Source organism: Capricornis sumatraensis, chromosome 9 (genome assembly GCF_032405125.1).
Source record: "Capricornis sumatraensis isolate serow.1 chromosome 9, serow.2, whole genome shotgun sequence".
Lineage (NCBI taxonomy): Eukaryota > Metazoa > Chordata > Mammalia > Artiodactyla > Bovidae > Capricornis > Capricornis sumatraensis.
This window is the reverse complement of record NC_091077.1, coordinates 92,538,484-92,564,615: the sequence shown is the minus strand read 5'-3', so window position 1 is coordinate 92,564,615 and position 26,132 is coordinate 92,538,484. Positions and strand designations below refer to the sequence as shown.

The following is a 26,132-nucleotide window of genomic DNA, read 5'->3' as shown; positions in this document are numbered from 1 at the left end:
TAAGAAATCTTTATTTGCAAAACCTTAAAAGTAATGCTGGGTGTTTCTCCTGTGATGCTTTTTTCCCCTTTACTTCACTGTAGATCCCAGAAAGAGTTTTTAACTCTTAAAAATAACCCATTTTAAGAGTTCTCCCTAGCTCATAAAAATAACACATTTTAAGAATTCGTGGGAAGTGTATGGTATTCATCAGTATATATTTACTGTCTGAAGCTGATATAGCTGTAAGGTTTTTCAGATCCAATTGATCTATTGCGCATGTTCCCTCCCTAGGTTGCAGGACGTGCTTCTATTTGCATAAGGCCCTGGGCAAGGTTCTTTCTTGCATTGATTGGCCTGTCCAAGGCAGTCTGATGTGTTCTTGCATTGATCACTTTGTCTTTTCTTGGAAGACAGTGTTACACTGAGTTCATCTCAAAACATTCTAGGGAGAAGGTAAAACTTGACTGCAGATGTCTCAATTTTATTCAGATGTTCTTTTGAGTGTAGGCTCTTTTTTGCTAGGATAAGTGTATCTCTCTTTTTTTTTTTTTTCCTTGCCTAATTTGGATGTTTCTTCAGTTTGAGTGCACTGTAGACTAGATTATATTTGAAAAAGCTGTGTTAAAGAAAATTGCCAGAGTATATGTCACTTATCTTGTGCTATTTTTGTTTTTAAAACAGCGTATCTCTCTTCCAGCTAAAACCATCTTCTTTCAAGATAATCCCTTAAACCTAGACATAAACTAAAAAATTTACTAATGTTTGTGATAGGTTACCACTTATCTTTACTAGCTTTACAGATTCCTTAGTTTCAGTGGAAATGCATTGCTTTATGTGTTTAAGAAAATAAGCAGCTTTATTAGTTTCACTATCAAACAGTGGTCCAGAATGACTTGTATGTTACTACTGATCATTATTAGTTATGTTAATCTGAATAGTATACACTTGTCCAATGTGAAAACTATTAAGCAGCTACATATCAAGTATGAGTGAAATATATTTCATTACATCATAATGTAGTTGCACATTATTTGGTGACAATGGAAACCTGAGTTTTATGATTCAATCTTCAACCAAATCTGTAAGAAACTGAGCAGTGACTGTTTTACAGTTTAACACTCTTTATTGGCTGGTCCTTAAATCAACATTTATATTGTCTGCCAGAGAACATATTTGTCTACACAGCTAATTATCAAGAAAATGTCCATTACCCAGAACCTATTTACTACATCTTTAGTAAGGGACTGGTGAGACAAACCTGGATGCAGGGCAGTATCCTCCTCCTGACCAGCTTGCTGTTTCATCCAAGCCTATGTGAATTTATAAGAAGGTTTACTTTTGGCAAAGATTTAGAAATGTGTCGTGGCTGAATTTGATTATTATGCTGTTGGTGATTAAACTCTGCTACAATCCCTTAATGGTTTCAGAAAGCATATTTAGTAACACTCACTACAAATCAGGACATTTTCATCTATGCTTTTATTTTCATTAAACAGGTCACTATTTCTGAAAATGGTTAAAGCATATAAATTAAATTGAACAGAAAAACATCACATCAGTTATTTCACTCAGTTGTATTGCTGTGGCATCACTCAGTATATCACAAGCCACAGAAGCCTTCTTTTAATAATTCTGTTTTATAAACTTTGATAGTAAAATATTAGGAATCATGTTTCATTTGCTTCACAAGTGCTAGAATTCATGCTTTAAAATTAAACCTGGAATGAATTAAATGTCTGTTATATAAGAGCAATAAGCACGTCAAGGTGTTAGATGATGTCATTTGCTCCCTTAAGGGTGTTCTTTAGAAGCTATAGCATTAATCAGGGATATACATGAGTTATATGAAGTTTACTCAGCAAGTAGAAGTGTTGGTAATCAGAATTATTATTGATGTAAATAACATATATTGGAAAATAAGGCCTTATATTGAAAAAATTAGATTTGTGGATGATTGGAACTTAACTAAAAGGTCCAAAACATTAATCATATTTGTATGTGAATTATATAAGTTGAAAAAAGTACTCATAAAATAGTGACATAATTATATTTTGAAGGTTGACTGTAAATTTGGTAGTTTGGGAAAATTTTGTCCAAATACCTATGAAAAAGGCCTATAAAAGTATTAAAATGTGAAAATCTCTTTAAGTACTTAAACACAGCTCTTGAACACTGAATCCAATCTGTGGAGACATGGATATTACATTGCAACTTTTGTTCAGTGCAGCTCAACTTGGTGCAAGTAAAGCTCTCTGAAGTGGAATTGTATAGTGTTTGCACATTTTTTCCAGCTAAAATGAAATGTGCATCATCTTGCATAATTTCCTTGTCTCTGGTGGTTGAATTTGCATATCTGAATGAGTGAGTATATATCTTAAGCTCCTGTTAGATGTAAAATAATCTCATGAGTAGAAGGGAGCTCTTTTACCTCAGAAGTCTGAAGGGTCTGTATTTCACAGCAACTCATGATCAAACAAGCTAATTCAGATGCTGGAAAGTGCTTTTGCTTAGCTATGTTGAAGAACCATTGACTGCATACAACCAACAAGTGTATGGTGCTACAGAAGATCCTCTTGTAGACTTGAGTGACAACCCTGAATGCAAGTGACATGAGCAGCTGCGAATAAGTATAGGTACACCCTTGAGCTGGCCAGCCTTTCCGCTCTATAATTCAGTCACAGTTGCTGTATTTCTTCCCCCTAAATTTATACTACGTAATCAGCTTCCTGTATGGACACAGCTGAAGAAATATAATTCACTTTTGGGTAGGGGGAAAAAGGATATTGACTTCTGGTGTAATTACCAGGATGTAGTATAATGTCTACTGTTGTTGTATAATTATTATTACTACTTCTCAAGTAATAATCCAGGATCTAAGAGTAGAAAAGTTCTCCAGACTCCTCCTTGCATGGGAGGATATGGAGTTCTAAGTCCAAAGTATGTTCGCTGTGCTCAGACTCTAAAAGATGTCTGGGAAAACTAGAGGGTTTTGCTATAAGGTCCTGGTAAGCATAAAGATGGTGAAATAGCTGGTACAGAGTTGTCCAGTGAAATCCATTACTTTTTCCCATGTGTAAGGAGGAAACAAGGAATTTATAAAAAGCTTTCAAGCTAATGAGTTTTCAAATATAGGAATAAAAATTTTTGAATCATAGAAGGAAGGATACAATGATTTCAGTCCTCTTCTTAACTATTTCCCTTTGATAAAGCTTCATATGTTTATTGGTAATTGCTAGAGGTTACCACGTTTCTAGTGTAACGTATTGTAAATCTAAGAATTTCTAATAACACCACAGTAACTTTGTAGTAAAAACAATTAATCATTAATTATATATTAAAGATATATCTCTTCATAAAATTTCAAAATGTATTCTTGTTTATTTAATGAGCAAAATTTGATATTTCATCATTAAAGATGTGCTTGTATATTTCCTGTCATTCATTATGGTATTATTTTATCTCTGGTTGCTTCAGACTTAAGTTTTTATTGTAGCTATGATTTTTAACTCTCACTATATATAAAAGTTGCAGATTTTTAAAGAGAATAAAATGTAAAATATAAGTTAAAACATTTGATTTTAGGCAAAAATGTTACCTTTCTAAGGACAAAACATAAATAAAATATTATATAATTTCTGAATAAAATAATCATTTACTACCTTTCCTCTTATACTCCCCGACTCATGGGCCATGATAATATAAATGAACAATATATATTGATTCATAAGCAAGTACTAACCACAATTGGCAAAAAATGAGTGTGTCTAGATGATATTTAAAATACCTGTGGCTAAAGAAATTATGTCAAAAGACTAGTATTCGTTTTTTGCCCTTTTTATTTTTTCTAACTTTTAATAATATCTAATCATTCCTGAAAATGTAGTAGTTTTGCTTTATCATCTTGAAAAAAATGTTTTGATTATAATAAGTTATTGATTAAAAATTTGATACATGTGTATGATTAAGTATGTGGAAACTCTTATTGAGTAATCTTTACAGATACCGTATGCATAAAGAGGTACATACTTATTAGATATCAGAATAAATATTCATGTTAAGAAAATACCTTCCTTTGAAATGATCTTTTATACTCTTTTTCTGCCTCTAAACACTTTACAGAAAGCTTCTTGTTTGTAGTTATTTAGAACTCAGATGCAAAAGAAAATTTGTATTTGAACATTTTTATGTAGGCTTTAAGAAACTAAAGCTAAAAGCTCGTATTTTAAAATTTATCTTTGTGTTGGTGTCTGTGTACACGTATTTCTAAACTTTTATCTGAGATATTCTGTAAAGGAATCAAATGCAATCAGTGGGCATGTTAATGCTGATAATAGAGTATATGAATTGCAGACCTTTTTCTATTTTTTTAAACTCATGGGGATAATAATAGCTCCTAATCACTGTCTCTGTTGGTCTGTGTATAAACCTAGCTTTACTGTCTTTCTGCTTCTAATCCAGCATCTTTTTCATGCAACAGGCGTAGACGTACTTACCTTTGCCTTTTCCTGTAACAAGAAAAATTCGGCCCTGGACATATATTCAGATATCCCCAAAATCAACACCTATAGAAATGTGCTGGGTTAAGTCTAAAAATTCTTAATTTTTATCTCCCAAAATGAAAGCTTTTCTTAACAGTGTTGTCTTATTTCTTAATCTTTAGAACTTAGCTCTCTCTCTTTTTCTTGGGTGTTTTAGCAAGAAATATAGGTGAGCTCTGGGATGGGGTTGAAAATCTCATATCACTTTATATCTACATCAGTAACAACCACCAGATATTCTAGAGTTGAATTAAAAATAAAACTGTAAGTATCCCTGAAAACAAAAACTTGTAAAAGAGGTAAAAGAACGCAACTTCCTAAAACAATGTTTTTACCTGTTGAAGGAAATTACGTGATGTTTAGTGACAGTTGCAGTAACGTATTCTGCCAGTGTTCTGCCAAATTAAAAATCAGGATTCTCCCCCTCAAAATTAGACATGCAGCTTTGATTTTTCACTATCACCTATCTAAGCAGGTACCTTTTTACTGATAAAGGATAAAATTTCATTTCTTGTGGAAATTTTTCTGAGAAGTAACTTGTACTTTTTGATGTAACAAAATAAATACTAATACAATTAACATGCCATAAATATGTTCATCTGCATTTATATACTTGTTAATGTTACCCAAGAAGGTTATTGTTGTTCTTTAATCATTTAAAAATTTTAACAGTCCTGCCAAAGTTAAACTTTTAGAAAAACTTAGTAGTGGACATTTTAGAACTAATTTTTAACCAAATTTAAACAGTTGAAGTGTCAGCTCCTGTTTTAACCAGAAGTTTTAGTTAAAGTCCTAAATACCTATCTACGCTTATCATTTGGACATTGAGTTTATGCCTAATAAACAACTGCATTTACACCTTCCTCATTTTAAAGATGGAGCAATTTAAATGCACATTGCAATCTTTTCATAAAAGCCTAATTATGTTCCTTGCTTTTTTAAATGCAAACCTAGTAGTGTATGCATTAGTGGTTTATGTGGGAAGTAGCTAACAGTTTTCTATGCATTTTTTAAATAGTTTGGAACTTATCTTTTGCATTGTGCTTTTATTCAAATGAAATTATGCAATAGGTTTTCTATTAATTTGTTTCCTATTAGTTTATTTGAGACATAAATAAGAAGACCTAGTCTTCTTAGGTTTTTATTCTTTCTTGTTTATCATTTTTATTTATACTGGTGCTTTCTTTTTCCATTTTTTGGTCTACATTTATGAGTTCTATGACAAAAATTGCTCTTAGTAAATCAGTGACCTAGACAGTATTTAATAAAATAAGCTTACTTTACCTTTTTGTCACAGATGTCACTGTATAGATACTTCATTGGTCTTAGTACAACTTTTAAGTTTTCTTATAGATTATATCAGAAAAATTTCCCCAAATTGAAATGCCATAAAATCTATGTAATTTCTTTTTAATATTTGAATTTCGTGTGTTGCGTTTTCTTCTAAAGACAGTTGTGTACTTTATTTATTTGCATTTGAAATTTAGGATCCAATATTCAGAGACTGCACAGTAAAAGTTGCAGTGTTCTCAAATCTCTCTCTCTAATATAGGCTAGTTATGCTGGCCTCTTATTACCAAAAAAAGAAAAAAGAGAGAGAGAAAAATGTCTGAATACCCATTACAGGTTTAATTATAATTTCGGATGGATTTGAAACCTTCGGACTCTGTCCTGGCCACTCCATTCTAGCCATTCAGGCCATGCTGCCTGTATTGTGTATTCAGCAGTTCCTATTAGACGTCTTCACAGTGAGTGATTCTGCTGGGCTTGCTGACACCCGCTTCATGCATGGCCTGCTGTGCTGGGTGGAATATTTTTTCTGAGCTGCCTGAAACATTAAAGACATCTTGGCCATGTCAGACTGTGTACCGTGTATGTGTGTGCGTGTGCGTGTGCATGTGCGCGCGCTCCTGTGAGCACACATTCCTCAGCAAATCAGTGTTAAATAAATGACTATACGGTATGACTTTAAAAACATGTAAATTTTAAAATTTGAATAACGATGGATTTATAATTTATTACATGCATATAGTTTTAATAATTTTAGTTAAGTTAACATTAGCAACTTTTCTTTTAGCTTTTATTGTCTGTGGTTATTGACACTAGGGGGCACTGCTTATCCTCCGTTGCCTCTTTCTTCAGGAAAAGAGTAAAAATACTCAGCTGATCTCTGGGCTCCTACTTTAATTAACAATTGAATTTAGAGAACTCTAGGCTCTTTAATTCTTTGTTATTTTGGTTTTATTTCTAATGCCTATATGTACTACTGACAAAGAGGGTGGAGCTATTGGTTCTCACACACAAATACAGTATCCAGTATCCCATACAGTAACTTTTTTTTTTCTTTTCCATTGGAAATGTCATTCTTGGCAAAACCAGAAGGGCAAGTTTGCCCAGTGATGAGGTTTAGATCCCTTGCCAGCTGTGCTTCTAGCCAGCAAGTGTGATGAACAGCTTTAGAAATCAAGTGAGAGAAAGCATTTGAGAGTTAGTGTGATTCATTTGGATAAAGGTCAAGAGAAAGATAAGCAAAGCATAGGAATAAAGACCACAGATAGCAATAATTTGTACCTTTTGCTTATATAAATCCCAGTGATCCTATTTGTAATTTTCAGGCATGTTCTTAATTCAAAAATGGTCTGCAGTTCTTACAAACTATTTTAAAGAGTGTATTTAATCTTCCGTTTCAGCACTTGCAAATAAGTAGAGGAAACCTGGATATGCTACCATTCATAACTATATTTATAGATTAGAGCTGTGGTTACTAGCTGATCATAAAGTGATAACATAATTAACGAAACATTTTCAATTGGGAATATATTTTGATGTACTTAAAAATATAAATATTCTATTCATTTTTTAGAATCTTAACATCCACTCTAGACTTAAATACTCGTGTTTCAAACTACAGAACTACCTGGAATCTCTAAGAATATTGGTGACTTTATGTTATTTTTTATAGTAAAACTCTCTTTTCCCTCTCTTCCTTACGTCCCCTGCATAAGTGGAAAGCAGTCAGTAGCCTATAGAATATAGAAAAATGTTTTTGCCTGTTCTCCTAATTAATCAGATCTGTAAGAGAGCTGGTGAAATTTCTTATTCGTCTCCTGTAGAGTTGTAACCAGATGTTATATATATGAAAATATGCAGTTAAATCATGCCTTGTTTTTATTAGCTAAAGATACTGATCTTTAACATGAGTATTTAGAATAAAGTATTTTTGCAGATTTTAGTGTTTTCATGGCATCTGTTTTGCATCCTAACCAAAAAGGAACAAACTAGCATAGTGAAACTTGGTTACTGGTAAGCAGCTGAACATAAACACTTAGGCAGTTTTTAATAAAATTTGTAAAATATCTTTGCATTATAGCATCCCAAATTAGCTTATACTAAATGAGCATTTTAAAGAGAAATTATTTAAAACGTTATAAAGAGAAATGGATACTTGCTTTATCCTAGGCTGATCTTTTTTTCTTTCAGAACTAATTTTTTGATAGTGTTTATTGAATAATGTATACACTTAAATAAATTAAATGTGACTAGTTTTATGTAATTTTTTAGGAAAAAAACTTTCAAAGTTAATACATGGTTCAGAGAGAAATATGGCTTTATCTTTCATTCAAGTATTTTTATAGTTATTTCTATATAGCATCGTAAGCACATTAGCTAATTTAGGTTCCTGTCTGATCTTTAGTAATAGATCTGTCACTTACAAAGAATAGGTACTACCTAGTTAGACCGTATCAGTTCATAAACAAAACACTGATTAATCAATATGGGGCAGCTTTTTTTATATTCAACATTGTATAATTTGAAATGTTATTTTCCTGGTTCTCACCATCTACAAGCAATCAGAGGCCAGCCCATTTATAATAGGTTTTTCTCCTCCTAGCAGGACGTTGCTTTTGGCTATAAAAAGTTAATTTCAGATCCTGATATACTTGCATTAATTTTTGAGACATTGGCCGGGTGTAGTACAGCAAAGAATAACATGAGCATCACACCACTGTGCTGTAGCTAATCGTTGATTACCTCAAGCCAGAGAAGCAGTGCTGATGTGAAGGCCTCTGTGTGTCTGTGGAAAAGATGGAAGCTGACAGAAAACGTCTTAGAGACAGCTTCCTAAGGGTCTTGAAAAGACCATAACAAGGAGAGGAGAAAACAATAGCAACACTATTTAAAGGAATACGTTTTCCTACTTACAGTGCTGGACATCTTTGGAATATCTTATGATTTTAAAAAACTACTATCTTTAATAACAGACCCCATGTCCTCTCCAAACATCTTGGCTTCAGAATGGGAAGGCTCATTGTAATGTTATCTTTTGAGAACCATAAGTGTTCTCTAAAAAAACATATGACTGAGATGTTCATCAGCTGGGATGTTTGCTGTAATTCACCAATAAATTTGAATAATTTGACATAATTTCTGACAAAGATGAATGTTTCCACATTCATTTCCATAGTAAGGCAGTGTCTACATGGAGAAAGAAGTCTGACTGACTTTACCTGCCAAATTGATCAGAAAAATGAACAAAACAACCGCCGTTTAGTCCACAGAATTAAAGCAGTTTATGTGTACAAATCTCCTTGGTGGCCTGTCAGCCCCAAAACTTGCGTGGACGGCGTGTCCTTTGGGAGCCTGCAGTGTCCCACGGAAGCACAGCACCGGGGCTCACCGTCGGGAACTAATGGCCCGTGTGCTTTCGTGTAGGCGGTGGTGGAGGGTAAAGAAGGACCGTCCATCATCAGTCGTGGGACTTGGGAGTTGCAGCTGGGGTTATCCCCGTGCCTGTTGAAACTAGAGGTGCCACCTGAGTCATTCTACCTGTTTTTTCATCTGTATGAAAAAGAGCTGGACTAGGTCGTTTCTAATGTCCTGAACAGCTTCTCATTCTTTTCTCCTGTTTTAGGTAGAGTCACACCAGTAGTAACTGCTGTTTCAGCTGGTTTCAGTAAACGTGATGCTATGTGTGCATTTATTCCTTTGTGTAAAAGACCGTAAGAGATAGAACTTCATTGTGTTCATGACTATCAGAATATAAGTTTAAAGGCATTAAGGCCTAACTCATCCACTCCCACAGAAAATGAAAAGCGGCATCAGTGTCAAATCGGGGCTCCCTAGGTGGCTCAGTGATAAAGAACCTGCCTGCAAGTGCAGGAGATGCAGGAGACAGGTTCGATTCCAGGGTCAGGAAAGATCCTCTGGAAGAGGAGATGGCAACCCACTGCAGTATTCTTGCCTGGAAAATTCTGTGGACAGAGGAGCCTGGGGGGCTACAGTCCATGGGGTCACAAAGAGTCGGACACGACTTGGCGACTGAGCGCACACAATGCCAAATTAACTTCTGATACTTTTAATTCAAGGACTAGGAAATCTCAGCAGTGAGTTTCCCGTCCTGTCTGTCTGAGGAGGAGAAGGACTAATAGATCGTAGTTTATGCTGGTGGTTGTGTGGGAAGAGACAGACTTAGGGAAGCTTTGCTTTCTTCTGACAACTTAGTGACAGAAAGTAGTAGTATGGTAGATTTCATCGTGACACCCACAGGAAGGAGTGGCAGGTTGGGTGCCTGTGGAAGTGGGTTAGGATCAGAACTATGGAAAGGCAACATCTGTTCCTCACTCCCGTTCATTGTCTTTTTTTTTTTTCTTTTGCGCTCTGTGATAGTCTCTCCTCCTCCCCACCTCTCTTATTATACGTTTGATCCTGATAACCTTCCCCACAAGGAGTCCCTTCATGTCTTTTTCACTCAAGGTTTCTTCGTATAACTTACTTTGAATGGCATTGCCTCTCCTCCCTTCAGACGTATTGATATTTTGTAGATGTTTGACCCCTGTTCTTTCACGCACATACGCCTTAGAACAACGGCTAAGTATCTGCCGCTTTACCATTTCCCGTTAACCCTCTTCTTCAGTTGTTCCTCTGAAAGCATCTCTGTTGCTCTCTTATCTCCATACCATGTCTGTTTCATTTGTAATCTCACTAGAGAAAACCTACGTGTAACTCTGTGTCGTATATTGCCTTTTATATTGTTAACACTCAGGAAAATAGTGTAAGGACTCCACTCTGCAGTGCTGTCAATCTGCCACCTCTCAGGCACTGCTTTAGAATTCCAAAAATGTAAATGAAGTAATTAACCTGATATGAAACAGTGACATATAATTGACTTTCTAAATTAGTGAACTACTGACTCTTTTTTATATCTTCACCATTTTATGGGATTTCGCATTGGGTAAATTGGCTACTTAACAAAAGGTGTGATGTAACAAAAATTCTGCTTCCTACCATAATAAATACTGATGCTTATTAAACATCCGGTACCGTGCTGCCTAAGTATATTTATTTTAGATTCTTTCTGTTGGAATTATTTCATAGTCATGAAGCTAAGGCAATATTTAATGTTAGTCAAATATAAACCCCGTATCATTGACTCAACTCGTGGAATAGCCTTGAAAGAAATGCTAATGAACAGACACATGAAGGAAAATGGAATCTGAAAAAAAAAAAAAAAAAAATAGCCCAGAGACTAATTCTCCTTCGTTCACACATAAACCCTTCCCCAGTGTAAATTTTTCAGTGCCATCTTGCCTCCGTGCTGTCATCAGATGTCTAAATGATAGGTTTCAGGGTTCTCCTCTTCCTGTTAGTGATCTGAAGTGCTACTCTAGCGATCTCTATTACAGTGGACATTGATAGAGGACACTTACAGCATAGTGACTGTTGTTTATGGTTCCCTAGGACATGAACCGGAGAAGGCAATGGCACCCCACTCCAGTACTCTCGCCTGGAAAATCCCATGGGCGGAGGAGCCTGGTGGGCTGCAGTCCACAGGGTAGCAAAGAATCAGACACGACTGAGCGACTTCACTTGGACTTTTAACTGTCATGCATTGGAGAAGGAAATGGTAACCCACTCCAGTGTTCTTGCCTGGAGAATCCCAGGGACGAGGGAGCCTGGTGGGCTGCAGTCCATGGGGTCGCAAAGAGTCAGACACGACGGAAGCGACTTAGCAGCAGCAGTAGCAGCAGTACATGAACTCAGAAGTGCTCTTTTACCACATGTGGTATATGTATGTGTTTTCTATATGTGATATTAAGGTACAGCCACAGACATAGAGGTAAATAGCTACTTTCATTCAAACCCCGTGCTTTCTTCCACCCAATGTGTATATGGTTTTGTGCAGTAGAGACAGTCTTTAAAAGTCATGTCTCAACTGAACATATTTCGAACCTTTTACATCCACAGACTCTTTTCAGAAATGTGAGATGTCCTTTCATAAGAAAAGCGACTCCAACATATCGTCAGAATCATATTTTTAAATTCTGACGTAAAGGATTGTCCTATGTTTTTTGATCAGTACAGTGTACATTGTAACAGCCTTTATAAGTAATTAGTTGAATAGAAATTTCTTCCAGTAACAGTGTTCAGTTGTTTAAGCAAGCAAACAGGCTCTAGGTATTTAGCATAAGTTTCTAGGTAGAAGGTCCAAGGTCTAAGTTTCTAGGTCCAAGGACGTGGAGATCCTTGTTCATATATTTTCAAACAATGTAGGAAGCCTATGACTTACATTTATTACAGTGATGTCACTTTCCCTTTTAAAAATGGGCATCACCTCTTCCCCAATGTTTGGCAAGCTCTTATAACCCAAAATTGGTTAACACATGTTTTGGTGGTCTTACTTTAGTATAATATTAATATATCACAGGGTCAATGCCTGTACTAGAATCTAAAAGTAAAAACTTACCCAATATGTGTAAATTAGACCAGTACCACACCATTTCTATGTAAACCTGTGCCTACAGTTGAACAAATATGGTCAAATGAAGATTATCCTGATTTTCTAGAGGCCAAAACTCAAAAACGTCTGAAGGCATAGAGTAAGTAATATCTGGAAAAGAATCAAAATCACAAATATCTTTAGTCTGAAAATTTATATACCTCAGTGTTTATTTTCCTTTTATCATAGAAAATAAAGGCTGAGATCTAAAGAGCTGACCTCGCTACTTTTACAATGAAATTTTTCAGTCCCTGGTCACTTTGCCTTTTCCTTCCAACACTCCTAGGTGTGGTTTTATAATGGCAGACATTAAAAAGTGATGATGCATACCTTATTTGAAGTTTGGAATTGTTTTGTAACTGCACTTAGGCTTGAAATCACAAGTGTACCTTGCTTTCACTGACATATACATTTCATTTGAAATTCAGAAAATCAAATTATACCCCAATAGATTTATAGGATACCTTTTAAATTTTGTGCTTTTGGTTTCTTTATGCTTTTCAATAATCAGCTTTTCTGTCTTTTAATTTTGTGTTTTTCCCTTTTTAATCTATAGTTTAGGGATAATGCAAACATTTGATGGGCTAGATAGTACAGAGTTAGATTGTGAGACCTGAAATCTAAGGTAAATTCACTTGATCTCATAGATATCAGTTAAATCATAATGTAAGCTTGAGAGCATAGATACAACAATAGAGTGCTCGGCATTTTCGAAAAAATGATTTAGATTTGAATGGACAAGGCTAGTGCTTAATTTCAGTTTGGCCTGAGGTGGACATTGTGACATACCGCCCAGCAACTCCTTCAGTAAAGAACGTGTTGCCCCATGTCCTGGGAGCGCGCTCAGTGGACAGTCTTCAGCTGCCAGGTTCATCAGGCATTGTCCTGGCCGCTGTGGGATGGATATTCAAAGAGAGAGCGGTGGGGGAGATTAAGGGCCCAGCCGCCTGAGACCCAACTTGGGATGACTCTAAAGGGCCATTCTAGGTCCAGAGCTCCTCGGGGGCTGTGCATGGTTGTCTTGGACTTGCATCTGACCTTAACAGCTCTCTGCCGTTCTTGCTTTGCACCCCTCCCTCCCCCAGATGCTGTTCCCCAGGGCGCTCCTTTGTAACACCCGGCATGCTAAATTCAACCTCAGAGTCTGTCCCTGGGGAACCCATCTGTGTTCATCTGTGTTAGTCCCTCAGTCATGTCTGACTGTTTGCAACCCCATTAATGGTAGCACACCAGGCTCCTCTGTCCATGGAACTCTCCAGGCAAGAATCCTGGAGTGGGTTGTCATTTCCTTCTCCAAGGGATCTTCTCAACCCAGGGATTGAACTCGGGTCTCCTGCATTGCAGGCAGATTCTTTACTGTCTGAGCCACCAGGGAAGCCCAGCTTATGCTCTCTTTCTAAATATGCCAAGTCAGACATTGCTCTGACTTCCTAACCATCACTTTGCCTGTTCTGTTCCGTTTCTGTAAACAGCACCTCCATTCATTCCGCAGATAATTTTTGAGCAAATACTATGTGCCAGTCACTGTGTAGAGAAAGAGATGTGGCGTTGACTTGGAAAATATGATCCTTCCCCCTTGGAGCCTACATTTCAGTGGGAAAGAAAGATAGTGAATGAGTCTTTACCAGTGTAAGTATTTAAGATGGAGAAGTGTAGGGTATTATGTACAGATAGTCGTGGTATAAAGACACAGGATTTAGAGTTAATAGGTCTAGTTGAGCCACATACTAAGTGTGTGAATATGGGCAAGTCACTTTCTCTAAAAGCATCGATTTCCTCATCTATAAAACAGGTTCATAATCAACTACCAATCTGCTTAAAAAGAAATTGTTCTAATAAGATAATCTATATACTATAAACACTCAAAATATTGAGTCTTTACAGAATTTATCAGAATCTGACTTCCTTCCTAAATTGTGAGTTCTTCCTAAAGGTCAAAAATCAACCTAATGGTAATAATGTATTATCTAGAAAGGTTGATAAATTAGAATATCACTCCCCCTGTTTACGGTAGGTGGCAGAGTATACAGTCTTTAAAATACATTGAAAATAACACAGGTAATTGGCATCTGAACTTTTTATAAAAATATTGTTAAATTTATAGAATAACTTTGAAAACTTTAATGAAATTTCAAATACACCAAACATCTATGTGAAAATTCAGTAAGTTTTTTTTTCTCCAAAGGTAGTGAAGTATAATTGACAATTAAATTTTGTGTATTTTTAAGGTGTACAACCTGATGACTCCAGTATCTGTATACATTGTGAAATGTTCAGCCACAACCGAGCCAGTCATATCCATCACCTCACCCCTAACATAAAGGCTTTTTAAGAGGAATTTGTAAAATCACATGATCTTCTGCACTCTGGTTATCTGCTATATATCTTTGTGGCAAGAAATCCTATCTCTTTGTGTTTTTTTTCCAAGACTTGAAGAAAATGCTTGTTTTTAAAAACTTCAGTAGATTAACATTCTCCCAGCTGAATATATAGGTCATATATATTCCAGTATATATATGGGAATATATGCCTGCCCCTGCCAAATCCATATATATGCACACATGTATATACAGCAGAGTATTTCTAGTGTATGCCAATTACCAAAGGCTATAAGTGGGTTTTAAACTGAATATTGTGAACCTGCTACTTAGTTGCATCAGAAACATTCCTTGGTATGTAGTACATTTACAGCGTTTTAAAAAGTTTTCTCGTTTTTCCATTTAAGACCATGTATTGTCACCATTTAAGCATCTCCTTTGCTAAGCCTGCCTTAATTTTTTGGACTGATGGTGTTTTTAGTCCTCACTTGCACATTTATAAGACTTCCCTGGTGGCTCAGACGGTAAAGCGTCTGTCTACAATGCGGGAGACCTGGGTTCCGTCCCTGGATCGGGAAGATCCCCTGGAGAAGGAAATGGCAATCCACTCCAGTACTATTGCCTGGAAAATCCCAGGGACAGAGGAGCCTGGTGGGCTACAGTCCCTGGGATCACAAAGAGTTGGACACGACTGAGCGACTTCACTTTCCTTTCCTTTCCATACATTTATAATATATCCACTTTCTATATATTCTTCATCGTTTTCAAATCTGTGTTTTATTTTATCTTGCTGACTTGTGGGCACTCTCCTAAGATTGCATAATAAAACATTTAATCACACAAGTCATCTTGATGAACCCTTACACTGTTTTTTTAATCTGTGACCTCTTTTATTTTTTTTTCTTACAACTAGCTTGCTGTTTTCTTGATTAGTAAAGTAAGTTTCTCACACTGTTGCTTTTTTCTTCCCCTTCACGTCGTGTGTTTTCATAAGGCACTGGTCCTCTTTCCCTTCTCCCAGATTGTCAGTCAGTTAATATGCGTTTTGTTTTGTTTTCCCCTTCTCAGCCTGCCTTCCACATGCCTTTTTGTTGCTGAGGGGGTCTGCACGTGGCACACGGTCTAGGCAGGAAAGGAAAGGGAAGTGGTCGCTGCTCTCCTCTGGCCGCCTGCAACAGTAAATCATAACTTGCCATTCCCTGACTGGTGGCTGGAGACTTATCTTCATAAATGCACGTGACCCAAGAAGTTTCGGTTTACACACCCTGTCCCTCGGGGTTCTTGCCTGCGGAGAGCCTTTTTCCTTCCTGAAACTAGACAAAGGTTGTAAGAATTGAAGCGAGGGCTTCAAAGCACAGGAAGAGGGAATGTTGTCTTATCCTGTGGCTACCGTGGAGTTCCAGCTGGCCCCATTTACCTACCCAGGGTGTGAGGCTACCTGTGCGTCTGCGAAGGGCCACACCGCGCTCAGGCTTTCCCTGAAGTTTTGAATTGAAGAACTTTGGGGAGTATTTCTTGTGTGTTTAACTGCATGGTTATTGTTTGTTTGTTTGTTTGTTTTCATGATAACTCTCTAGGTTTAGGTACATCCTCCAATGGCTAAGCATTGAGCACAAAGACTTACTCATTTGCTAGAGTGACCTTTAACTTCTGTATGATATGTATGCACGTACATTAGGGCCGAGCAACTAACATTGTACATATTTACTGTCCAAACCCAAACACTTTTAACAGTGAAAGGAGACACTATTAATAATTGACCAGGTCAGTAGGCATAAAGCGGGACTGCCCTGGGCCATCTAAAATGTATGGTTATCCCATTTGTACCTGGTTATTCATGTTGATGTATGGCAAAACCAATGCAGTATTGAAAAGTAAAATAAAATCAAATTTAAAAATAAATAAATAAATAAAAGCATTTAAGCAAGTCCAAATCAGTGTATGTAGTGGAGGTGAAACTAGGCTACAGCCACTTTATTCAGGTGGGTGTAGTCATTGTATGACACTTCTTCACTACCCCCTCAGCGCAAATGTTGATGTCACTGAAATGTACACAGATACCATATCTAAAAGGAAGGATACATTTTGAAATTTAAAATCAATGGCAAGGGAATAATAGTAGCTGACAGTATTAATCATGTATCTGCTTTATCACGTTTATCTTTCAGCCACTCTATGAAGTGTGATACCCACTTTTGTTATTGTTATAATGATTACTTTTGATTCATTATAATTTTATTATTCCCACTTTTGTATTCTTATAGCAATTAACAAAAACTAAAAATTTACGGACGTCATACTCAAGAGCCTGTGCGTGCTTCTAACTACGACGCTCTACTGCCTTCCTCTGGACATACTCCACATCTCTGTGACTATCTTTTTAAAAACATAGTCAGATACACTCCCTTCTATGTAGAAAAAAAAACAGCAGTAAAAAGACTGTCTCCGCCAGCCTGGCACTGCTAAGCCATGGCTCCATGCTTTGTTGCCAGTCCAGTAATTCTGAAAGGGTTCACTGGTTCCCAGAGTAGTTCTGTTTTAATTTTCAAGTGCCTGGTGCTATTACTGGTCTAGTATTCTGATTACAGGATTTTAAACAGACACGATAATCAGCTCTTTTTACTCAACCAGGTGGTTTTAGAATTATTGAACCACAAACTCTTAAGGAAAATGCAGCCCTTCATAATTTTTTTCCTTTATGGATTCTATAGCTCTTTAAAAAATAATGCTGTCATTAAATGCATTCTCAGTTAAGCTTCTGTTACCTTCTACGTTGAGGAAAGAGAATGCACTGGTTTACACATCTGGAGTAGTTTGCATTGTGTGTTTTTGTGGGATCACGTGTTATAATTGTGTACTGTGTGCCAAGTCCTCTGCTAGTTGCTTTATATTCAGTCAGTGGCATCTCACCATAACTCTGTGACTTAGCTTATTTATTATCTCCCTTTGACGTGGAATAAAAGAGAGGCCTGGAAAAAGTTTAAATAATTAACTCAAGGTGTTAACTACCAGAAGTGTCAGAGTGGGGATTTGAACCCAGAGAATCTGACTCCATCATCCTTGAACCTAACCACCATACTCCTTATGAGGACTGCTTACTTGAAAGTGTCTGCTTTCAAAGGAAAAGCAAAAACAGTGAGAGCTGAGTGTCATGCTTGTCTGAATTTCCTGCTGGGCAATTTAGTCTTCTTATTTCATCTACCAAAGTGTGTGTATATTTCATTATGATGAGTAAAGGTACTTCAAAAGCCTTGTGTGACAGAACCAAGGTTTTTATGTTGCAGCATAGGTTTTTGTGGGTAGCATGTTACTGGGATCAACCTGTACAATAGACTCTTCAGGAAGACGTTAACAGAAAAGACTCTGCCAAACCCAGTGTCGGCCGATTAGTCATCTTGGCCCTGGGCACATTTTTAACTGAGTAGGCCCAAGAGCACAAAAGGTAGTACACACACAAGGGGCCATGCAGGGAGAAAAAATGATGGGAGGCACTCGTGAAGATGGCACTCGAGTAGAAGCACTGAGTGTAATTACCGTCTGCAATGAAAATGTGAAAAGGTCCTTTCCAAACTTTGAAACAACTTAACTTGAGGAGCTCTAGAGGGAGCTGATCTATTTATGTATATATATATATATATATCTTTTTTTTAAAGACATCTCAGACTTCAACTGTGCTATTAACCAGAGTGATGATTCATTCATGCTCATACAGTAATAATGATCCTCAGATTCATAAATGTACAGTAGTGTCAGGTCTTAATCTGAAGGAGACACGCGTTATTTGACTTTCTTTGAGACTGTTCTTTCCTGTACAAGTGATTCACATGCTGTAATCCTCATAGTACATATGTGTAACACATGTCAGAATTTAAAAAGAGAGTAATGGCTTTTGCTGATGAAAGACTTTGAACTATTTTCCTCAAAAACATTAAGCATGCAAATATAAATATAGGCCTGAACGTGCATATATTCCTCGCTACCCCTAAGCCACACTGGCTCTTTCAGGAGGTCCCCTTGGACTCTAAAATATAAGACATATTTATTCTGAGTGCCGTGGCTGCTGGGTCACACATATGGGAGAATAAAATTACCTATTTCACCTTTAGGTTAGGGTGAAGACAACCCAATTCAGAGTTCATTTCTTCTTCAGATGGGGGAGTATTGAATCTAGCACTGACTTGGATTTGTAACTTCCAAAATCCAAGACCCTGGAGGAAAGACATGAATCTGCTCCCACAGATTTCATGTCAGAGCATCCTTATAACATCAACATTTCCCTGCCTTCAAAAACGTATCTTCTAAGCTAAGACAAGGAGAGCAATTTTTTCATTTAATTTAGGAAAAATAGTAAACTCTTTAAGTTTTCCTTTGCTAAAAGTAGGCCATGATGGAGTTCTGGAAGAAATGAAACCCACGGAAAAGTGAACAGTTTGTAGGTACAGAAAGGGAATTAAGGAACTTTCAGGGTGACATGAAGTATTTGGATTGGTTCAGGTACCTGTGGAGGTAGTAAGCAGGTACCTCACTGGAGGGCCTTGGAGAAAGCATAGTGAGGGAAGTTAGGTGGGCAGAAAAGGCCTACCTGATTCCTGGGGAGAGCTGGTAGCAGCCCTATGAAAGGACCCTGTGCGCATGGAGGGGGCAAAGGTCGCTGCTGCTGACTCTGGCCCTCCCTTGCCCCCTTCTGGTGCTCTGGTCTCCATCTAACCAAACACTCCTAAACTCAGGAAGCTGTCTTATCTTGTTACACTTACTTAATGTTTAAAATCTTACTCTTAACTCTGGAAGAAATAAAAAAATACTCGGTATTTTTTGCTCTGAATTTCAAACACAAGGAAAATTTTAATAGTAAGGTAAGCCTACATACAAATGGTATATGTTTTTACTGTTCAAACTACTTGGTATTTACTGGGTTAATCTTGTCAGACTGGTTACATGCAATCCAGCGAAGGAAAGTACAGATTAACTGTATATAAGCCAAGGTGAAAGGACATTATAACAAAAAAATAGAATAAATGGAATAAATAGAATTAAGGGGAAGCAAAAATATCAGATGACAGCATCAAATATTTTGTGCTAATTCTCAAATCATCAATATGATTTATAGAAATATTCAGGTTCCTTGTTATCCTAGACAGCAACCTACTCCAGTATTCATGCCTGGAAAATCCCATGGACCGAGGAGCCTGGTGGGCTACAATCCACGGGGTCGCAAAGAGTCGGATACGACTGAGAGACTTCTGTATATAATAATTTTTAGTGTTATTGATAGTCTGATATTGCTCATGGCTGATTTCTCTCTGAGCATCATTTTTAGAATTTCAATTTTCTTTACTGATTTGGATTTGAATTTTTTTAACCATTCCTTTAACTATCCAAGTCAATGAAAAAGGAATTAATCAAGTGAGTTTGTTTATATAAGAATATAACAATATATTGCTGAGAAATAGACCCATGTGACCCAAATGAAAGAACAGAAGACATAAAGTCATGGTCAAGTGAGAGTTGTGTCATTTTACGTGGCACCAGACACAGAGTCATGTCTGTGTGGCCATTAACCAGTTTCTCAGCTTCAGTTTTCTCCTCCCAAATGGGGAAAATGATACAAATTATACATTTATTTCAATACTGTTTCAGAATGAAGTAAAAGTATTCATTTTGAAATTTATGAAGTGCTATGTAGAAATATTAAACACACAAAAGCAATATTTTAATTGTAACTTTGCCACATGTAACCTAATACGCCATGAACTTTAGGATAATATGTCTGGGTTACCAATTTTTTTTACTTTTATTGAACTTTTGATACTACACTGCCATCAGTCAATTCAGTCACTCAGTCGTGTCTGATTCTTTGCGACCTCATGAACCGCAGCACGCCAGGCCTCCCTGTCCATCACCAACTCCCGGAGTTTCCTCAAACTCATGTCCATTGAGTTGGTGATGCCATCCAACCATCTCATCCTCTGTCGTCCCCTTCTCCCACCTGCAGTCTTTCCGAGCATCAGGGTCTTTTCAAATGAGTCAGTTCTTTGCGTCAGGTGGCCAAAGTATTGGAGTTTCAGCTTCAGCATCAGTCCTTCCAATGAATATTCAGGACTGATTTCCTTTCGGATGGACTGGTTTTATCTCCTTGCAGTCCAAGGGACTCTCAAGAGTCTTCTCCAACACCACAGTTCACAAGCATCAATTCTTTGATGCTCAACTTTCTTTATAGTCCAACATCCATACATGACTACTGGAAAAACCGTAGCTTTGTCTTTATGGCTGCAGTCACCATCTGCAGTGATTTGGGAGCCCAAAAAAATAAAGTCTCTTACTGTTTTTCCATTGTTTCTCCAACGATTTGCCATGAAGTGATGGGACTGGATGCCATGATCTTTGTTTTCTGACTATTGAGTTTTAAGCCAACTTTTTCACTCTCCTCTTTCACTTTCATCAAGAGGCTCTATAGTTCTTCACTTTCTGCCATAAGGGTAGTGTCATCTGCATATCTGAGGTTATTGACATTTCTCCTGGCAGTCTTGATTCCAGCTTGTGCTTCATCCAGCCCAGTGTTTCTTATGATGCACTCTGCATAGAAGTTAAATAAGTAGGGTGACAGTATACAGCCTTGATGTACTCCTTTCCCTATTTGGAACCAGTCTGTTGTTCCATGTCCAGTTCTGTTGCTTCTTGACCTGCATACAGGTTTCCCAGGAGGCAGGTCAGGTGGTCTGGTATTCCCATCTCTTAAAGAATTTTCCAGAGTTTGTTGTGATCCATACAAAGGCTTTGGCATAGTCAATGAAATAGAAGTAGGTGTTTTTCTGGAACTCTCTTGCTTTTTTGACGATCCAGCGGATGTTGGCAATTTGATCTCTGGTTCCTCTGCCTTTTGTAAATACAGCTTGAACATCTGGAAGTTCATGGTCCACATACTGTTGAACTATACTGCCATACTTAAGATGTTATAACAACAGCAACAACAAAATAATGGCATCTTTCTTCTTTCAAATATTGGTATTGGGCTCATGAGCTCTTACCATTTTTAGAAATTAAGATCCCTTTGAGCATCTAATAAAGCTGAGCATCCTTTCCCAGAAAAATATTCATGTCACATACAGATAGAATTTTGCAGAGAATTTCAAACATGTCCTTATCCCTGGATCCTAATAAAAAGCACATCTTCACCTTAAATTGACGTAGAGTAGGGCTTTGGTCACTTGGCTTCTTTCTTTTCAGATTGCTGAGTTTTCCACACCATCACAGTCTTCTATTTTGGACTGTTAAAGAAGTCGTCTTCCTCCCCGTCTATGCCTCCACCCTTTCCTTGCTTTAGCTATGTTGCTTCTAAGGTCTGTCTCTTACACAGTCTTGGTTCCTGTGTTCAGTCTCCCCCTAGCCAGCACTGCCGTTCTCCAGCATTTTCCATCAGTGCTCAGTCCCAGTTAGGGAGCGAATGGGGGCTAGAAACCGCCCCGACAAATGCAAAATGCAGAGGCTTTGGACCGAAATGGCAGCTGCAAGTAGGTCAGCACTGCCCGTTGCAGCAAGGCCAGCACAGAGGAGAATCATCAGGAAAACTAAACTGTTAAGATTTTCACTGATTTACAAATCTCCTAATCCTTTACAGTCAAATATTTGAAAATCTTTGTGACTGAGTTCATTTGTAAACAGCTCTTGATTCAGAGCCTCTGGAATCTGACCATTCCCCTCCTCTAGTAATATGATATGAAAGTGCTTTTTAAACTGTAAAGAACTAAAACAGCGTAAGGGAGGATCATGCTGGATTATAATGTGATTTGATGAGATGTGAACAAAAGGTATACATCATCACCTCCCTTTGTGTGAAATGTCAGCCAGATGAACAAACAGACCAACCCCCCCCCTCAACCCACCTCTCCCCCGGTAGTTAATCTATCAACTGTATATTTCCAGGTTTGTAAAATTTTAATCCCCAGATCTTCTACTTTTGCACTAAATTCTCAGCCTTTTCAACTCTTAACTGTATATCATTTCACAAATGGCCCTTGATATCTAGTGTCTTCAGTCACTACCACCTTTAATTTAAGTCAGCATGTGTTAACAACAACCAAAAGAAAATTGAGCACAAATATTTTTGAATGCAGACATATTCTTAGAATACCAGGAGACCACAGTGTTCTTATTTGGTAATTTCAGCAACAGTCGTTCTCCGTGTCTAAAAATGTTCCTGTTTAGAAAATGAGAATAAGGACATATAAGTTCTTCATGAGCCAGGTGGATTCCCTGTTGTGGAACTGGGGGTTTTATTAGCTGATGTTGGTTTAAATTTCTGTATTCTAGTGCCATTTGGAGAATCTTATTTTTAAAATAAAATCTAGAAGCAGGTAGCACACTATTTAATAATGAATATGAAGTCCTGAATTGGAGTATTATTTTATGCTTTTTAAAATATTATTGGTATTGCCAGGTGAATGTTGCAGTAATATCATCATGTTGATAACCAGCATTGATTTTAAGATTTGCACATTACATAAGCAGAAACCACAAGACACAAAGATTTAAGGTGCAGAAATGCTGCTGAGGCAGCATTAACAGTGAATTAGATTCCCATTAGGTCCTGTTCAGTGAAAGGGGATCTGCATATGTAGAGTTTAAAGGAATTTAACAGAGAGAGAGAGAGATTTTTAATTCAAAATGCCAACAGGCATCCTTTGGTATTAGAAACATGGCTTGCACTGTTTTCTGTGTGAGCTTTCATCACCGTTCAGAATTCTTCCTTTTTTAATGCAGTAATTTATTTTTATAGACAATAAATTAATAGCACATGATAGAGAAATTGCTCTTTTTTAGAGGGAGAAAAGACATTTGATGCAAAGAAAGAGTGAGAGCTATGAAATTTGAGACTATTAGATATTGTATTATAACTAAGTTTTTTATTAAGGTTTCTTATGTTTGTTGTGTCAAATTAGAGTTACTAATGTTAGCTGAGTTAGAATGTTTTTGATTCTTTTAATCTAGAACTATTATTAAATATTTCTCAGGTTTTTTTATCTTGCAGACCTCTGATAAATTCTTCCATTTCTTCAAACCAAGTGACTCTTTTTAAAGCTTTAGAACCATTTAATTTTATAAAAACAACATTCTATAAAAAGAAGTTAAACTATAATCATTTTTCTGCATAAAGAAATATATTAGAAAACAAAATGACATTGATAATACGAAGAGAAAGGTCTTTGTGGGCATTTAAAACACCAAGGAATTATGAGGCCATGGTGAAGAGCTGGCTAGTTAAAATGGGGAAATCAAAGCAAGATATCTTTCTTTACTAATGTACCATCTACTGAAAATTAGCAGAAGTTAGTCCTGAGTTGCTGAGAGTGAAGCCCCGGTACTGACTTCCCTGAAGCACTGGAATAGGAAGTGGTGGAAGAAACTTGTAATAGACGCCCTCAGGGATTCCTCCTCGTTTCCCCTGTGATCCCTTTAATCCTTGAATTGTCAAACCACATGGAAAATAATAGAGCTGCGTAGTTCTAAGTCTTAAGTGGTATTATCTTTTAAAAATATATATATTGCATCTTTTCACATCTCTGAACAAGAATAGGGCATGTGTTCAGCATAGAAAAGAATAGCTTTGAGCAAGAAATGCATATTGCTTTTTCATTTTTAATATTATTATTACCTATGACTAAGTTTGTACCCAGTAGGGAAAACAATTATGGCCAATATTTCATTTTCCTTTTTAAAAACAGATGATTCAGCGAGAAGCAGATGTGAAAAGCAAGGTGACTGCCGTGGCGTTGACAGACTCTGTTCACAATGTGTGGCATCAAGAAGCTGGCAAAACGATTCGAGAATGGATGAGAGAGGTGAGATGGTTTTTTTTTTTTTCAGTGCTGAGATGAATGAGTGTGAGCCTTTTATATCTGGAGCCCCCACCAACTTATATCACCTCCCACCCCCAAGCTCCCTTTCTGGAGGCAGAACATTTAGAGGGAATAGAGAAAACCAGACATGGTTGAAATAATAATAGAAAACCCTTTGGAAAAACGATTACTTTTTTGGAAGCCTTCCTCCCCCACCCCCACCCCCTTTTTTTTTTTTTGCTTTGTATGAAATATATGTGTGCATATAACAGATAGTAGGAACTTAGACTGAATAAGGTCACGATCTGTTAGGTTATTATTCCCCAGTATTTACTTTTCCCATCAGCTATGTATCATTGATACTGTTTAATTATAAGAAAGAAGGTCAGTGTATGCCTCTCTTAAATGGATGGCTCACTGCTGCCAGTAGGGGGAGAAGTAAAAAGCTGAAATAGTGCTTGGCAGACCCTTGAGCTAGGAGAAACCCAGGGGCTAGTCACGCCCCACCTTAGGCTAAGAAAGCTTTTCATACTTCCAAAGGGCTTGTGAATCTGAGCGTGTACAAGGACTCATTCCAGGCGGTTCAGACAGTGAAGAATCTGCCTGCAATACAGGAGACCCAGGTTTGATCCCTGGGTCGGGAAGATCTCCTGGAGAAGGGAATGGTTACCAACTCCAGTATTCTGGACTGCAGAATTCCATGGACAGCCCATGGGGTCGCAAAGAGTCAGACATGGCTGAGCAACTAACACTTTCACACTTTCATTGAATATGCTTCTGGTTTTGAAACACCTTTCAGCTCACCATTTCCTTGATTCCTATTGCAGATATATAGCTGAAATTTCTTTTTTATTTATATTTACCTTCCTGATATTATAAGAAATTAACATCAGCCATACCATGCTTTAGCAATTATTTAATCAAATCAATACATATTATTTATATGAATGAGCTGGTTGACCTTCCTGATTTTCTTCCAGTTTTTTTTTTTTTTAAAGAGAATACCAGGTATTTATTCAGCTGACCTCTCACCATAGGGACAATGAATAACTTATACCAGTTCTCGTGGTATACTATAAGGATCAGAAAGATAATGTTTAAAAAGAGTTTTGAACAAACAGAAGGTCTAAGGTATGTAATCCCTTAATGGTGTTGCCATATCACCAGTCTCTTTTCACTGTCATTATTCTCCATTAGAAAAAGTGCTTTCATCATGCAAAAGTCCAAAATATGTTTACTCCACCTCTCACAATAAACATAAAAAGGTGGGATTTTATTTTTTTAATCTATTCTAACACCCAGGTGTTTTCTGACCACATTGCTTATCGCATTTCCTCCTTTCATAGTTTAGCTACATCCTTTATTGTCATTTCCAAGGACCTAAATTCTCTTAAGACAAATTTTGTATGTTTTATGACAATTACTTTTTATCCATCCAAACATATATATAACCAGCTCCTAGTATTATATAGCTAGTAAAGTTTATAAATGTTGGTACCTTTTCCCACACACATAACCAATATAGAATTTAGTACTTACCCCAAACTAGAAACATCCCATTTATCTTTTTTTTTAATTGTGAGGTGTTCATAGTCCAGGTGAGACATATAAAAAGAATTTATCTAGATTTATTTTTTAAGAATTTCTAACTACTCCTTGGAAGAAAAGTTATGACCAACCTAGA

The 26,132-nt window shown here is 37.0% G+C and overlaps 1 protein-coding gene across 1 annotated transcript in view; it reads left to right on the top strand.

Annotated features, from left to right (window-relative positions):
• Positions 1-26,132, top strand: part of ARB2A (ARB2 cotranscriptional regulator A) — a 404,738-nt gene that overhangs the window by 244,335 nt on the left and 134,271 nt on the right. The window contains exon 9 of the mRNA XM_068980929.1: positions 24,335-24,451. Coding sequence (XP_068837030.1) covers positions 24,335-24,451 — 117 coding nt within the window. The remainder of the gene's footprint in view (positions 1-24,334; positions 24,452-26,132) is intronic.